Raw genomic sequence first — 17335 nt, 5'->3', positions numbered from 1 at the left:
ACTGGAGCGGTTTCCAGTCCAGTGTGATACGGTCTTATATTTTATTACTGCCTGGCCATATATCTTCAATTCCCTCGCCACTCAGTGAGCAAACGAAATCAGCCCGTAAATAGTGCACTGCTAAAAGGTGGATAATCCGGTCTTACCCCGCAACCGGCTTACGTACGTGCTTAACCCATGCTCAGCGGATCTCTGAGATCAATGAGATTTCCTGAGATTCTTGGGCATTCTTACAGATGTAATGATGTTTAAGCAGATACACCGCTTATTATACGGTGATTTTTCAACGCATATCACTTTCACTTTGAGATCAACCCCATCATAAATATGGTTGCTCAAATAAAAAACCATGCAACTATGTAAATAGTTATATCTAATATTATTATATGTAAATGCACAAGCAGCTTAAAGCTGATACGTGCACATCAATGTCCACGAATGTGTATATGACAGTAAAAACAGATTATATAATGATCACATTTTGAACTCGCGAAGTATGTTGCCAAATTATTAATGCAATTCGAAAACGGGGTATTTACTTATGTGTATTTGTTTTAGCAATATTATTCATGGTATTATAGGTCAGGAAATGAATGCTCAAAAAACGTTGTAGAGGGAAATGCTAGGAACAGAATTTTTGACTCCGTAACTTTGTTTGGACTAGTTAGGAGGCGAACATATCAAAAGTCCCCGGCTGTAGCCCCGGTGCTGGAGGGTAGAGGGGGGTAAGAAGGTCGAATTTTTCGGTTTTTCATTGATATCTTGGAAACTTTGCGTCTTAGCGACATGACTACTAAGACAAACCGAAAGCTGATAAAATTAGTTACAAGTTTTATCCGGTCAAGTTTTTCGATATCTTGTATAGTTTTTGAGATACCCGCTCTTGAAAGTTTATTTAGGGATTTTAATTTTATCTTGATATCTACATCAGTGAAGCTGTTAGGCCATGTTTGGTATCATTTTCGTATAAATCGGGGGTGCTGAATTCATTTATGGTATCACATTGACACTATTTCGAAGTAAAACCAAAATTTAAAAAAATATATATTTTAAAATCCCTCTTCACGCTTAAACCGCTGAACCAATTTCGTCGGGCCGGAGCTTTGTTTGTTTCCTATGGAAAGCACCACGTGATTACCGATCAGCCGTCATAGAAAATGACATGTCGGACGCCTCGGCCCGGGCCGGGCCCGGTCTAGCGTGAGTCATCCTTAATCCTATGCGTCCTCAGGTCAAGTATGCGACTCGTTCAGTTAACAAGACGATTTTCAATTTGGGTACCTTGATCTTATTACGTTCACGAATTTCTTAAAACATCACAATTTCCTACCAAACGGATATTTCAACTGAACTTATAATAGAGTCATCTTTAGGTAATATGTATCTGAAAAATATCAATTTTTTTGATATGTTCATCTAATTTTTTGGTAACTGAAGTGACCTAGTTTTTTGAGTACGAATTGTGCGATAAACACTTAGCTTCTTATAGTAACAATCTACCCATTGTAGAAACAATAGGTAATATTAATTAATTTATTTGTAGTTAGAGTGCGCTAATCGCTTAAAGGTTATATTTTGCGTAAAAAAAGAAATTTCCATGTAATTAAATTGATATTTTGTATTCTTATGAGAAATAAAGATGTCTTAATCTTTGGTAATTAATTAATTACTTACGGTAATGAATAAGTAATATTGCGGGTGGACCTAGCTAACACATTCTATTTACATGGTTTTAATATGCATTTATAGGTGCCTACTAATAGGATTCTTATTAGCTCTCTCATTTCTGTCTGTCTAAATTGAAGCTGAATTTTAAGCATAGGTCTTAATAATTGTTTTTAATGTTCCGATTTTTTTTAATGTATGAAAATCTTTATAAACGTTGTATAGAATAAATATTCGAAGGCTTACAAATATAAAAGTCTGCAAAGTTCATCTTGTTTTCATAATATTTTTTTTGGTTGACCAATAAACGGTTAAGTATTTTTTGAGGGACGGAAAATATTATAGATATCTAAGTTTACCCAGCGATTTTCTGAAATATATTAAAAATACTGAATTTTTTCCTAGTCTTAATAATCTTACACAGTTTCAGTGTAATTCTTATCTGAATATTTAATTTTAATTTTTGAGGGATGGAAAAGTTAATAGTCCTGTGCGCTCGTGGATGTTTGAAAGAGATCAGGTCGCGGTGGTCTCGGGTGCGGAGGCTGACTCTCGCGGCGCCTGCGCCCAGGTGCGGCAGGTGGGCCCGCCCCCAGCCCCTCCCCGCGGCCGCGCACCTGCCTCGCCGCTCAGTCCAACGCCACACGCCGGCCTGGCGTCTCGTGCTCGCCGCACACCGCCACTCTCTCCACACTCTCGCGAGCCCTGTGCGTCGTTTCTCGCTTCCCCCCCCCGACCGCTCAGTTTCCCGCCCGCTCCTCCGAACTTTGCTAAGTTTTTGAATTTCGCGGTGCGACGGTGCCGTCGAACGCTCGCAGCCGGCCGCGGATGCGGTCGTAAGAGTAAATAGCGAGGCCTCGAGGAGGCCGCTGCCGCCACGCTGTTCCCGCCGCAGCTCGCGTGCGTGTCCTACGTGACGCCTTGCGCCTGCTGCCCGCCGCTGTACCTGCCGGCCCCGCATCCCCAGCTCCAACTGCCGCTGCCCTTCCCGCTGCCCCTAGCCCTCCCGCTCCAAGCCCTAGACCCTCAACTCGCTAAACACCAGCGGCTGCGGCTCTCTAACATGGTAAGTGCATTTTCCCGCCGGCGCGCGCTCGACCGATAAGTTTTCGCGAATAGAGAGCACAATGCCGGTAAAGTTGGTAACAAACGGATCTGATAACAACTCTCGCGGGCCGCCGACTCGTACGCGATACAATCGGAGCCGGCAGCACAGATGCCGCGCGACTATAGCTCTACACACTGCCTCACATGACTCAAACAAACAAACATTGCTCATTGTGTAACACGGACTAATAAAGAGTTACGGACATGCTGAAGTGCTTTCGCTGATAAAGTTCGGCCATAACTACGGAAAGTTAAGTTCCGTACGCATAAGTTAAGCGTATTAACGTTTGCCTCTTCTCTTATCCTAACTATTATGTTTTAATCTCCTGAGACTATTGAAATATAATTTCTGCAAGTTCTATTTTATGGACAGTGCGGGAGAACCTTTTAGCGTTAGACTTATAGTTTCTTCTTAAAGTTTTAAACAAGTTTTAAGTGCTTAAGTTGTGAACGAATGCGCGTTTTCTGCTAGAGTTATGCTAAAATATTAAGTTTACCTTTCCCATGTTACTCCGTCTCAAATATTTGAGTGTAAATTTCCTTGAGGTACAAAATAAATTAATGTTTTGAAAACGACGTGAAATACTCGAAACTCTTCAACAAAGTCTTCTATCCTCCACAAAACCTCGATGGTCGTTTTTTCTTCGGTGTACTTTATTTTGCCTCGTCAACGAAAACTTTTAATACGATTCGTATTCAACAGAAGTTGCAAGGGGAGGAAATCAAAGGGCGACCGCAGTCAATATCTAAATCAAGTTGTTTATAAACAATCCGACCGACTTACACATCGGACGCCATGAAAGTAAGCGTTGATGACAGAAGTTAGACTTAAATTAAAGTCGCATCAAACTTTTCTCATTAAAACCACTCTTGAAGAGGTGTTTATGGAGGTATTTTAATATAGTTTATTTAAGCATAAACCTTTTGATTTTGATCCTGTTCGCATCCATCTAATTGGCTCAAACTTCGCCTGTCTTTTTATTTTACAAGCATGAATAGAACGACGCGTGACGAATTTCTCTTAGCGACCCCTTTTTAATTGATAATTTAATTTATTAGCGCCTGAAATGTTTAACGCCGTGTTTATACGCATAATGCCCGTGCATTAGTAGGAGCGTCACGTACGTCAATTGTCGCGTCAGAATAACGGAACACACAAGCGTTTCCGTGGAACCTGTACCATTACCATGCTAAATTTTCGCTGTGAGGTCTAGCCTGCTAAATAACGGCATTTGATCCATTCGAGTAGTTATGTGCTTACTCACTCCGCATATATTGTAAATTCATACGTAATCATAATCAAATGTAAAGAAGGAAATATGTTGCTGCCTCCAAGCAGTCGAATTTATATTGGCGAATACTTCAAAATGTTTGGAGAATTTTTTAGGTTTCACGTATTTATCATTCATTCATTACATATATAACACAGTATATACTGGATTTTCATTCATTTTATTACTTATTCAAGAAGGAAGGAAAAGCTTGTCTTTTACGTAATATCAAGTCCGTTACGTCTTCTATGAAACATTTGGTTTTTGAAAAGTTTTGTTTTCTTTTCATAATAATGGATATAATATATAATACTTGTTTCTTAAATTAAAATTTGTTTATAATTTATTTTGTTATGCTAACACTCTGATTTCATTTCATGATAGCAATCGTTTCACAACAAGTCTAACTTCAGAACTTGAAAATACTTGCAAATGTTCTAATTTACCTAGTTGTTCTTATACGTCTTAAATTCCCAGTCCATTCATAAACTAAAAAAATGAAACGTGCAAACTACGAGTAGGTACTAGGTACCGAATCAACTTCCATTACTCAATACGGCACGAAATCACGAAATACTCATACCTCGCACTCCTTACCTTATCTCTACTGTAAAACTAGTCCAAAAACTATGGTACATAATTAACTCAAATATTTAACTTCGTTCAGAATTGACTATTATTTGAATTTCGTATTTTTAAGGCATATATGGAACAAACACTCTAAATCAAAAAGCAGATTTGTACTTAATTACAACTTAAACTAGTGGACCTACTCGTAATAGTTATACATATTAGACTATACTATACTTAGGTGGCTTTTTTGTACTTAAAAAGGATAGCGAAAAGTTAAACCCATTGACAGGACATTACCATTCAGTCGCTTTTATAACTTCAAGCTAGCTCCATTAATGTATCATTTCCATTTTCACATTTTGTTCGAATTCTCTTTTATAATTAGGAATCATAATAACGATCGCGTGGCTCGGTATCGGTTTCACCGCAATTTTACTGGAAAGTCTGCAGTCGACCGAGCGGCACGGTATTCAGCAACTCGAGTATCGCCTAATTGCATATCTATCTAATAAGTGTGTAATTCAGATTCAAATTGATTTAGACGGGCCGCGAACGAATTCTATCACGAGATGCTTATGTTGGCATGATTTAATCTGATGGTTTAATCGTAATTAGACGCTAAAATGTGGAAATAAACGAACGTATCAGCCATGTTTAATTAAATTACTAGCGACCCGCTCCGGCTTCGCACGGTTCAACCAATTTACACAAAATCATAACAAATTGTAAACTTAAACCTTCCTCAAGAATCACTCTATTCATAGGTGAACAGCGCATAAAAATCCGTTCAGTAGTTTTCGAGTTTATCGCAAACATACAGACAGACGCGGCGGGGGACTTTGTTTTATAATATGTATTGATATAAACGTACGTAACTACTTAGCTTAGTATTTCATTTGTTTTACATATATGACTAGTTTTTTACTTATGGGCGTTCGCTTAGGACCTAAGCGAACCTAAGCCTTACAATAGGTAATTCAGAGGGGCTACCGCGAAAACTTATATGCGAAATATTCGCAAATTGCGGGGATCTTTCTCTTTCACTCCAATGTCTCCAATGAAGGCGTAATAAGAGTGACAAAGAAAAACGCCCGCAATTTGCGAACTTAGATATTCGCGGTTATAGCCCAGTGACCCACTTCTGGAAAATGCATTATGTTTTCTGTCCAACACTTGCATATGCACGGCCACGACGATAGGCGATAAAAGCGCGACTGTCTTCGGCCACATTTCCTTTTTTGACAAATTAAAGTAAGTGAGAAAACAAGCAATTTGCCAGCCCGACGAACGTGGGAGACTAAAGATTGTTACCATCACGTGCGTGCCCGCGCCTCGGATCATCAAATTACCACGTTTTACCATGAAGCATCCCCCTTTAGCAGTTTTAAACACTTTTTTTGGCAAATAAACTCGTGATTTATAATTCCTACTTTATGAGTAGCTTTAGAAATGTGTTGTTTAACTAAAGTTCTAAGTATATTCCACGATGTTTTTAATTTCGTTTGTACTTATAAATACTATTGAAAAAGTTTTGGCGAGGCCATCGTGATGAAATGTGCAACCAACAAACTATAATACCTAACTATAGAAATCTGACTAGAGCTCAAAAATGACCCCACGGGAATTATGCCACACGCGACTCAACTGTACTGCGCGTATGTTGACAGCACAGCGTCATATATTGTAATGTCGCGTAAGTATATTCAAAATTGACCGATTATAACTTTTTTAGGGAAATGGTGTATTGGGCATATTTTAACCTGCGGGCGGAGTATATTTATGGGGAAGGGATAACTTTCCGTGATGTCGCTGGCCCAATATTACAGGGTTCTATGTTACACTAGGAGGTCAGGACCCTCAGCACTGAGGAGAACGAAGCAAGGAGGTTGTTACATTTTCAAGATAGTCGAAAATCGACTTAACGTTTCGTATGCTCCTGTCAAAACAATGACATTTTATAATATTGTTTTTTTTTCGTTAATTTCAAGGGCGCATTCCTGAGCTTAAATCAAGTAACTTTTTCAAAGACACAGATATTCTAATTAACTCCATTTCGGAGATAATCAATAATTTATTTTTTCCTATAAGGCCCCTACAAGCGTGTACACTTGCCTTAGGGCCGGTTTACATATTGATTATTAGTGTTTAAAATGAGTTCATACATTTGTTACTAAACTTAAGTACAATCTCTGTCGATCGAAGTTCGAAATGACATTTAGTAGTAGTGGTTGACCAAAATCAGCTGCAAATGGTGTTAGAGGTATGAAAATCGGCACGATTAATCTTCAGGCCATTTGAATCAATTTGACCCGTAGCACCAATAAAAAAAAACAAACGGAAAGGAGTTATGACGTCATCTTTGTTTTGTATGGAAAAATAAAAAAAAATGTTCAGAAACCTATCGTGTGTGGTATTAAATGAAAGGGCATTTTGAGCCGGTTCTAAAAATATATCACATTATTATATTTCCATCACTTGCATTGAATTAAAATAAAAATAATATTCAAAACATACCAAGTTTGGGCGCCTCCAGATACGAAACCGTTGAATTATTTTTTGCGAAATATACCTCAAGTAATACCCAATATCCTCATATCTAACCCCAATAAATTAATTTCGAAAATATTTAGTTTTAGTATTTTTTTTTAATTTTTTATTATTACACATTGTGATCTATCAATCTATCAATGAAACGGCCTCCTAGCCTAGTCGATAGTGACCCTGCCTATGAAGCAGGAGGTCCCAAGTTCGAATCCTGGTAAGGGCATTTATTTGTGTGTTCATCATCATTATCACACAAATAAATGCCCTTACCAGGGCTTGTATATGTGTATATGGGAATTTATTTGTATGATGATGATGGTGAACACACAAATAAATGCTCTTACCAGTATTTGAACCTGGGACCTCCTGCTTCATAGGCAGGGTCACTATCGACTAGGCTAGGAGGCCGTTTCATTAATAGATTGATATATCACAACTTGTAATAATAAAAAATTAAAAGAAAATACTTCAACTAAATAGTTTCGAAATTGGTTTCTTGGGATTAGATATGAGGATATTGAGTATTACTTGAGGTATATTTCGCAAAAAATAATTCAACGGTTTCGTATCTGGAGGAACCCAAACTTGGTATGTTTTGAAAATTATTTTAATTTTAATTGAATGCAAGTGACGGAAATATAATAATGTGATATATTTTTAGAACCGGCTCAAAATGCCCTTTCATTTAATACCACACACGATAGGTTTCTGAACAATAATTTTTATTTTTCCATACAAAAAAAAGATGTCGTCATAACTCCTTTCCGTTTGTTTTTTTTTATTGGTGCTACGGGTCAAATTGATCCAAATGGCCTAAAGATTAATCGTGCCGATTTTCATACCTTTAACACCATTTGCAGCTGATTCCCGAATTTCAGGCTGTACCGCTATCACTAATTGAAATGTCACAGATTTCAGTTGATTGGTTGAGTTAAATGTAATTCCCGTGTTACAACAACGCTATATGCTGTATTTAATTACTTTTTAATTTTTTTATGAAAATTAACTATGCCATTTAGTTCTCTTAAACGTACTTAACCATACCCCAGAGTTAACGGAATTCAATAAAAACACGGTGTATAGCAATTATAATAAATACATGCTCAAGTTAAATATAATACATACTCGTATATGGAGCAGATCTGCTCCTAAACATACCAAAGGTTAATGACGTTAATGTTAAAATTTCAGTTCGATATAAAAGTGAAACATAGAACCCTGTAATATGGGGCCAGCGATATGTGTCAGATATGTGTCAGTCATGTCATAAGAACCGCTTTTCGACGTCAAAAAATTTATTGAGAATTTCCTCTATTTATTATATTTACCTATGCCTATTCCGTCGCTGTGTGCAACTGTGCCGAAATATCGGGCATTCGCTGAAGTAGTATTTAAACTTAATCTAAATGAGCATCTTAGCTTGAATTCGTTCGAAATTTAACCATCTTTCTAATTAAAATTACCGTTTGTCAACACAACATTCATGAATTTTCCAGTTTTGAAGTATTATTTCAAACAGAATTTTCGGTGTTTCGCAAACAATTTCAACGAATCGGTATTAGCAAAGTAGCTTGTGCAATGTAATTCATTACTCACCTACGGAATAATCACTAAATGTGCGGTCAGGGCCCACTGATGCAGACCAGTGCTCCGATATACATATTGGACTCTTAATTAAAACACCACTGCAAACAGAGCTAGTCTAATATATATTATGCTAAAATCATTTACAGATTCATATGTATGTATGTGTAGTCTTTATTGTATATAACACAAATGTATGGCACAGGAAAGACTGTACAAAGGCGAACTGATTTTATTTATTCTATATGGTGGCATCTTGCTGTAATTGCATTATTACCTAATAAGTAAAAAGTCTAATTTTTATGCTACTATTTTTTTTTACGTTTTTAGGGTAGTTACCTATACGAGTATTAGTTGTAATAAATAATAGCAAAAATTACAATACGCTAAGTAAACAATATTGTTTACTTAGCTTATCAAATACAATTATAATTCAAATATAATTTAACATGTCAGTTACATACAATGCTTATCAAATTGAATAAAAAATCAGAGAAATCTACATATGATTTGTATCTGTCGGTTTAAGTACTAAAGATTCGTACAATTTTAAATATATAAAATGCTTGTTGGATTCTGCATTGTCTATTTAAAAATAGACTGCGTTTAAATTCGTAATAAAAAACAAGTACCTAGACTTGGTGTCTAAAAACAACGCATGAGTAATCTAAGGGGCCCCAGTCGCGTGAGATGAGCGCTGAGAAAAATTATACTAATGTGGTTACAAGTCACTAGCGATCCATACCTACGTAATTCTATGAGATGAGGATCAAAAGGCATTCCTGCATTTACAAATAATTAAAAAATCTAGACTATTTTTAAACATATGAAACTCTTTACAATATGTTTTGTACCGCATTGATAACTTTTTCTTCTTCCTCGTTCCCTCATTGGTGAGGATCGAGACCACGTATAGTCTTCACAGTGTGCGGTCATAAGCCTTTTGTCGCCGCGTTTATTAATGAGGATGTAATAGACGACAAGACTAACAGTTGATATTGAATAGAGTATCCGCACTTAGGTTTTGGAACTGCAATTATATATTTACATAAATCTTTGTGAACGTTTATTAACATTGTAATCTGACTCAAGCGACCCGTGGCTTCCGCACGGCTACGGTCTAGCCTCGCCTCGACGAGCTATTGACATCGCGGGGAACTAATATTACCACAACACGAGGTCATGGTAATGTGTGCTATCACTACATTGATCACTTGTATAACATACCCCTACTCGAGTCATATTTGGTTGGGACCATTGGTCCCCACAGGTCTCCTCCAACCCCTTACAACCTGCCCTGTTATTGCCTCACTTGACTTGACTTGCTTTGAGTATCACACTCTGCTTGTACTACATATTGCTGTTCCATAACCGTTAGTGTGGACTTGAATACTTGGTATAAGATTGGTTCTACAGTTCATTAGATAATAGCATTTGTATAAGAAACTTACCAAATCTGATGATCTACTATTCTTTATTTTATTACTCACATAACACACCAACCGTTTTTCACTTTGAATAGCGTCGCAAGAACATTAACTTTTTCTTTCATCGACAAACCTAGAGGTCAGTGTTGCCAGCAGGGTTGAATATACGTCAAAATCTATAAAGTAAATGTTGTGCAACTTACCAATTGTTTGATACTCGCGGTTCTCCGCGACACCTTTTGGGCCATATATTAATAACTTACTTGGAAGAAATTCTGAATCGCGGTGTAAATACATATGTACATCGCACTTGGAAATTGAAGCAGTAACTTATATGTTATTTAATACACGTGGAAAGTACAATAATATATTATAAATGAGTAACAGTGGATATACTTATAATCTTGTTTACCTGCTTAAAGAAAGTAACAGCAGCTGATCGCGTCTCTCAAAACATCAACATATTTTCAACAGCCAATATTAATTTGAACTTCGTTGCGCTTCAATATTTTCGGTTTGTGTAACACTTAAAGTTTTCTCGTGATGTCGACGTTGTGATATAATATTTGGAAAAGCAGTCGCTACCGCCTGCTGATTGAGGCAAAGCAAATAGATATAGGGTCATCGCGCTGGCTTGCGGACCGGAACGGACATACACTCACGTAGTAGACCACTTGTACTTATTCCAGTGTGCCTCGAGGAATTCCAAGTATTTTAATACAATTAGGAGTCTCGTAATCGCATGTTTTCTTATTTGTGTTATTTTGTTGTATTGATTTATATTTGTTAATCATTTTGTAATGTTATGCGGTGAAAACATCGGAAGGCCGAGGAAGCAGTAGGTAGGTATTTATAAAAAAACAACAGTGCTGACTATAAACAAAGATTTACAGAAGAATACATAATGTGTTATCAAAATTCTTCTAAAAGGACTAATTCACACAGACACATTACTATAACAATATTAACTATAAAACAAAGTGCTTTAACCGTTTATCTCCGACGCATTTACAAACCGCCGCCATATTGAAATATGGTATTAGAAGACGGAGTAACAAAATTTTTCTCACTAATTACTCGGTGTCACGGCGATTGTGCACGGAACTGCGACGCCCGGACAAAGGACTCCGACGTTCATTAATAGGATCTTTCCTACAGTCTAGCGCAAAACGACCACTTCTCAAAAGAAAACCGAGGCACTTACGACCTTTTGGTCAAGAGCAACTGCAGCGGAATAAAACGAGGTCCTCGGGAAATATTAATATTGGCCAGTATTCACGCTGCCTTAATAGTTATAATTTGTTTGTTTGTTTGCGAAGGGGTGTTCTGGCTGTTTAATTGTCTTGGCGTTATATCCTTTTATGTTTAAAATGGATTTTAATCTTTTGATTGCTTGAACGTCATTGGTATGATTCATTTCAATTACTTTAAAATATTTATTGAAGATTTGTAACATTTTGGTTTAAGAGCGAATCTTCAATGACAAAAAATACTTTGACCTATTTTATTAGGAAGACTTAAAAATGCGCATTCAGCGAAAGGAGATCACTTTTTAATTTTTCAGACGCCGTTGGATTTTTCAACAAAGAACCAACGCTAGCGGGTTCTATTTTATTATACCTGCTTATAATGAAAATAAGACACTAGATGAGAAAAGAAAAGAAAAAAATACTTGCCTCTTTGTGATGCAGGTAATGAAAGAAAAATTCAGGTCAACGTGACTTTCAGGGGCTTGATACAATAGGTACATAAGCTTATTAGCTAACTCTCTCGTATTGCCCCGTTTCTAAGACATGAAACTTCAAAAAAATCTTCTGTTACATTTCCGGTTTCTTAAGATGCTTACGAAATATCGGAAAATTGTTAAATACGTCTATTTTATTTACAGCGTTCTTTGATAGCAAAAAATACCGTTTAAAAATGGAACTGGAACTTTACGGTAAAGGATATAATGTTCTTTTATAATATCAAAATGGTTAGTAATTCTATTAATAGGGAATATTACGCGAAGCTCTGCGTAGGGGGCGCCACTGTGACAATTCATCACAATCCGAGGGTTTACCGCGAAACAAGAAAATCGAAATTTCGTTATCTAACCTCTCTATCACTCTTGCATATTCGAGCGATAAAGCGGCAGATAACAAAATTTCGATATTCGCGTTTCCCGGTAGGCTCTTGTCAACAAACCGCCTTTATGCATCAATGTCATATTTTATTGTCTGTGAAAACTAGTCAAAAAACAGTTTAAGGCACAGATAGATAGATAGATAGATAGATAGAATACTCTTTATTGGCACGCCTCAGTAAAAAGATACAAAAAAAAGAACAATATGTATATGTTACTCTATGGTTTACTAGAGGCGCTAATGCTGCACTCTGGCGGCAAAACATTGCAGTAATACACCCTATTAATACTTCAGTGTATTGATAAGCTTTTATTGCGGTTTTTATGATTATTAGGTGCTATTCGTTTATGCTCATATTTTTAGCAGAGTAATAAATGAATCAGTAGCAAAAAAGGTAGTATATTTTACAAGTCCGGGGAATGAATGCCGAAAACCATTTCTAATCCCTCTGAACGCAGCGCGGTCACCATTAATGGAATCGCCAACGGAGAAAAAACGTAGCCGTAAGCATTCAAATAGTCGGCCATTAATGGCAATATTGGTTTACGGGGCCGCCATAACGATCCGGTATCAAAACTATCATACGCAGTTGATTCGGAAGTCGTTGGCCGGAATTTTATTTTAGTTACTAGCTATTTTTCTGATATTTGCAATAGAGTTCGTTCGACCCGCGTCGGGTTTCTTGGAAATTTAATTGAAACTGGAGGTTTTACAAGTTCTCTGATATTAGCTTAAAGTGGAGTGAATTGGTAGATGCACAAGGCTAAACAATTACACTTTCTGATATCCTGCATAATTATGTTTCGACCTAAAGGAATGGAAATGAATTAAATTAGATCCTCCTCATCATGACCTGATGGCCTCAATAAGTCCCAAATATGTCGTGAAATCATAGATTGAGACTGATAAAGAACCATGGGAAGAATTGAACCTAAATGAAATTCAAAAAGGAGACAAAGAAGTTTCTTTAAAACTGTCAACGGCATGAAAAGTTTTACTTCAAAATATTCAAAGTTGTCCACTTTGTTCAACGCCAGAAACACGATAAATCGCTGTTGGACTTTACAATATTCCCGCTTTTATTATTTTGCCGAAGCTGCGATAGTTTTAGCGGTAACCTTCTTGTGTGTGGCCATAACTCAGAAAACAATAGCGGCGGTCCACAAATAAACGCGGAAAACAAACACGAGCACGCTTTCATAGACCCAATCTCTTTTATTATATTATAGGAAATATTAGAACTAATTTTATTTTGTTATTGAATTTCCTTCTTAGTCGACAAATAATACGCTGCTTCCTTCCCGAAAAACGTTTTTGTCCGACTTAGGAAATTAAATGATAACTTTAAATATCATATCAGTATTATATAAAATACTGCAGTCCATATTTTGGTGTTCTTAAATAATCAAATCTAAGCAAATAAAACTTAGTTACAAACCAAAGAGGACGTCCAGAATCCGGAAACGATCAGGAAAGTAGAAAAAACGGAACATACAAAAACTTGAAAAATATCGCAAAAAAACGAGTTTATTCACAGTTCCCTAAAATCAGTACATCAAGACAGATATTGCTCAGCGTTTAAAAATCCCTATGCAAATTGTTTAAAACTCCGTTCCGTTCGGAAACTCTAGCAAAAAGCTCCACTAAACGAACTGATACAAATTGGAACATTCCGCCGGTTCACAACTGAATCAGTTTCGACTTCATGCCTGGGTGCGCTGTACAAAGCAATATCTCATCGACGAATGAAATCAGATCACGCATGTGATGTAAATAAAATATGGAGAGTTGGTCTGTGAAATTGGCGCTTAAAAAAGCAGGTAATTAAATTAAGTTGTTTAATTTAACTACATAAAGACTATAATTGATGGAAGAATAGAAGTAAAAAGAGGCAGAGGAAGGCTGAGACGTGCGTTTTTGGACCAAGATAAAGAGAAAATCAATGTATAAAGTGACGTATCAGGAGCTTAAAACAGTGGCAGAGAGAAGAACGGAATGACGATTACTCCACTGACAAGATCCAGGCTCTTGAATGATAATGATGATGATGATGAATTAAAGAAAATACATCAACTAGTGCTAGCTAATACACCAAAATATTATCTCCATGTGGAAATACTTTGTTTGTTTATTTTAAATAGTATTTTTTATATGTTTGAACACTCTGGGATATTGATATGGCTGCCATCCTTTTAAGTTTTAATTACTGGCCGCACCCTGATTCGGAAAAAGGATGGCGATAAAAAAAAAATCTTTCTCCGAGCGAAAAGTCCTAATGCATAATGTAAGCAAATTGCCATCACAGCCTTGCAGCGTCCGGCCACGGCTATCATTTCCAAGATAAGCGCTTAAAAGCCTTGCGAAAAGCGCTTTCAGCAGAAGTACTACCTTCACCGTCCCCATATTTTTTGCTTTGCAAAACGCCGAGAGTAAGTTATGGGACGTGTTACGTGCTAGGCATCGTTTTGATCTAAATCACCGTTTACTTTGAGATCAACATGGCTTTGAAATTATTGGCCCATATCTAGATTTAAAAGGCCGGTATGAAAAGTTCACTTTCAAATCGTTTAGCGATTTTTCCTCAATTATCTTAGTGACAGAAGAGACTGTAATGATTTTGGAGTGTTGAAGTTTACTTCTTTCAACAAGTGATGATTTAACGTGTGCATAGTTGTTAGATTTGCGTTCGCACGAGGTGTCCATTGACAGGACTGTTGGCACGCATTTATTTTTAAATTTTACATTTATATATTACAGATTATATTTTATCAATTTTATCATTTTTATAACTCTTTGCTATTATGAGTTTATGTGTTTACCTTACGGTTTGTGAAATACATCTCTTTTCCTTTACTATTAACAATAAACATTACATTCAATGCATTCTATAAGTCGGCATTCACCATCTTCCCACACAAATAAAATAGATTCGATTCGAATGCAGTTGCATCGCTAGGCCCTCGGGTCGCGGCGCGCGGGAAGGTACTTGCAGCGTAATGCTGCACTTGCCCTGGTCAGGAAGCGATGAGGAATGCAGTCAGGCGCGTTTGTACCGCCGCGGGGCGAGGGGCGCAATGGAGGGGCGGGGGGGAGGCGAGGGCAATGCACGCGGCGCGGGCGCAGCTCTGCCTCCCATTCAGTGCAGTGAGATGCTTTGTTTACGGTATTCGAATGTTTGAATGTCGGTTTGTACCATGCTAGTCGGTTTCGATTTGAACTATTCTGTTTGTAGTTTACACTTTAGAGAAACGAATTTGAGCTGTTTTTCTTGTAGGATTATGACACAAGACCACACGCGCCAATTGAATGTTAAGAACAAGATTGGTATCTGTGGCCGAGTACAATCTTCAGCTAAGTATAAGAATGTGGCTCTACCTGAATACTAAGACAGTATTACCTTATTACAGTAATGTGAATGATATTATAATTTTCAACATAGATAAAGTCTCAGGAACAATATCCTTGCCTCGATATATGAACTGCAGCAGCTTACTACATTTTCTACATTCAATGAGCTCGCATTCTGCGAGAACTAATCAATTTCATAATCAATGGCATCATACTTTAACTCTTTAAGGTTTTTGTTGGAGTCTGCCCTTGCTATAGTTTCCGTGTGATTTTTTTCATGGCATCTCTTGATTAAAACGTTTATAAATTTTCGTTAGCCCCCTCTTAACTCCAATCCGATTTTAGCGTTGCCAGAACAGAGTCCCAGCGGTGCTTTGAGCCCAGTACTGCAATTTCTCTGTGCGAAGTGCGTTTGAAAACGCGAGCCCCGTTGGTATAACCAATGCTTGCCGGACGCCTTAAAACAACCAGTGTATTTCGACACAACAACTACCTACATGTAATCTGTAAGATCTGTTTTATATCCAAGATACAGAAACGACAGTTTGATTTAAGCTTTAAATAATCAAATTTAGGGCTTTATCCCAGAGTCAACTTTGGCAACTGAATCCCAAGATTTTTAGCAGTTGCGTCGGTATTCTCACAAAAGTCGCTGACATATGACTTTTCAACCCATTAAATTGGACTTCACGTTAGAATTAGTCCGCTTTCCTCAGGATGTTTTTGTACGAAGAGAAACTAAATGTCAAATATTATTATATCTCGATGTTCGACGCTCTGCCTTTGAAGCTCAGTTTAAAGTTCATGTCTCTAATTCACTAGTACTGGTTAAACAGAGATGGATCAATGGAAAGCGATGAGAATATTGGGGAATGCAGTCGTTGTATGGACTACTCGGGGATTACCCCCTAGTTGGCCGATTAAGCGGTGCGCCGTGGTTTCCCGACGCCTGTATTTGGTTTGTTTTCGAACGCGTATCGTGTATTTGGGATATTATCGGTTTGCAGAATTAATTTGATTTTGATTTAGTTTGAATATACTATGCGGTTTCGAATCTAATATTAATGATAAAATATGATTTTCAAACTGAAAGGATTAAACAGGTATACTGACTTTTTTGTAAGAAAGCATGAGATATTCAAACTCTATAGTTTAATATTAAGCCTTTAAAAGGCAGAGGGTATATATTTCCCACTTGATTTTGAACTTTGTTTCCATGTGATAGGGTTCAATTCACCATAATTTTTGACATCTTTATGCTTTATAAAGGGCTAACGCGCTTTATGAAAGGTTTCTAGTAATTTTACATACTGTAGATTCTACAGTGTAGAAGTATGTATCTTGTGTTTCTTATAAGTAGTTAAAGCCATGAAAATGTTGCTTGATTTTGATATAGAGTTTACCTAACCTGTAATATACGAGTATAAGTAATTGTAAAATTTTATGCTAAATGCTATTTTTATTTTTTTCCAGGTACGTGCGAGTTGTTAGAGAAAATACACGTAAAAAACGTTCGCTTTTTGCGTAAGTAGTGGATTTAATTTTATTTTTATCCATTATTTGGTTGACCCCTTTCCTAAATTTTTTTTGCATTGCTGTGAGTCAGAATAACAAAATAACCGATTAAATTCAATGTTATTGATATCGGGATAAACATTTATAGTTAGGAACTTATTCGTGGTTTCAATTG

The 17335-nt window shown here is 37.0% G+C and overlaps 1 protein-coding gene across 6 annotated transcripts in view; it reads left to right on the top strand.

Annotated features, from left to right (window-relative positions):
* Positions 1–17335, top strand: part of LOC134666050 (polypyrimidine tract-binding protein 2) — a 652404-nt gene that overhangs the window by 406290 nt on the left and 228779 nt on the right. For 3 of the 6 annotated variants that reach the window (XM_063523163.1, XM_063523160.1, XM_063523156.1), the window contains exon 1: positions 2288–2731. The exons of the other annotated variants lie outside the window; for them this stretch is intronic. In XM_063523163.1, the coding sequence (XP_063379233.1) occupies positions 2729–2731 (3 nt within the window). In that variant the 5' untranslated portion in view covers positions 2288–2728. Of the gene's footprint in view, positions 1–2287; positions 2732–17335 lie in introns of those variants that run through there. 6 annotated transcript variants of the gene reach the window in all.

Source organism: Cydia fagiglandana, chromosome 7 (assembly GCF_963556715.1).
Source record: "Cydia fagiglandana chromosome 7, ilCydFagi1.1, whole genome shotgun sequence".
In the NCBI taxonomy this organism is placed as follows: domain Eukaryota; kingdom Metazoa; phylum Arthropoda; class Insecta; order Lepidoptera; family Tortricidae; genus Cydia; species Cydia fagiglandana.
The sequence above is the reverse complement of the archived record's forward strand: the minus strand, read 5'-3'. Positions and strand labels throughout refer to the sequence as shown.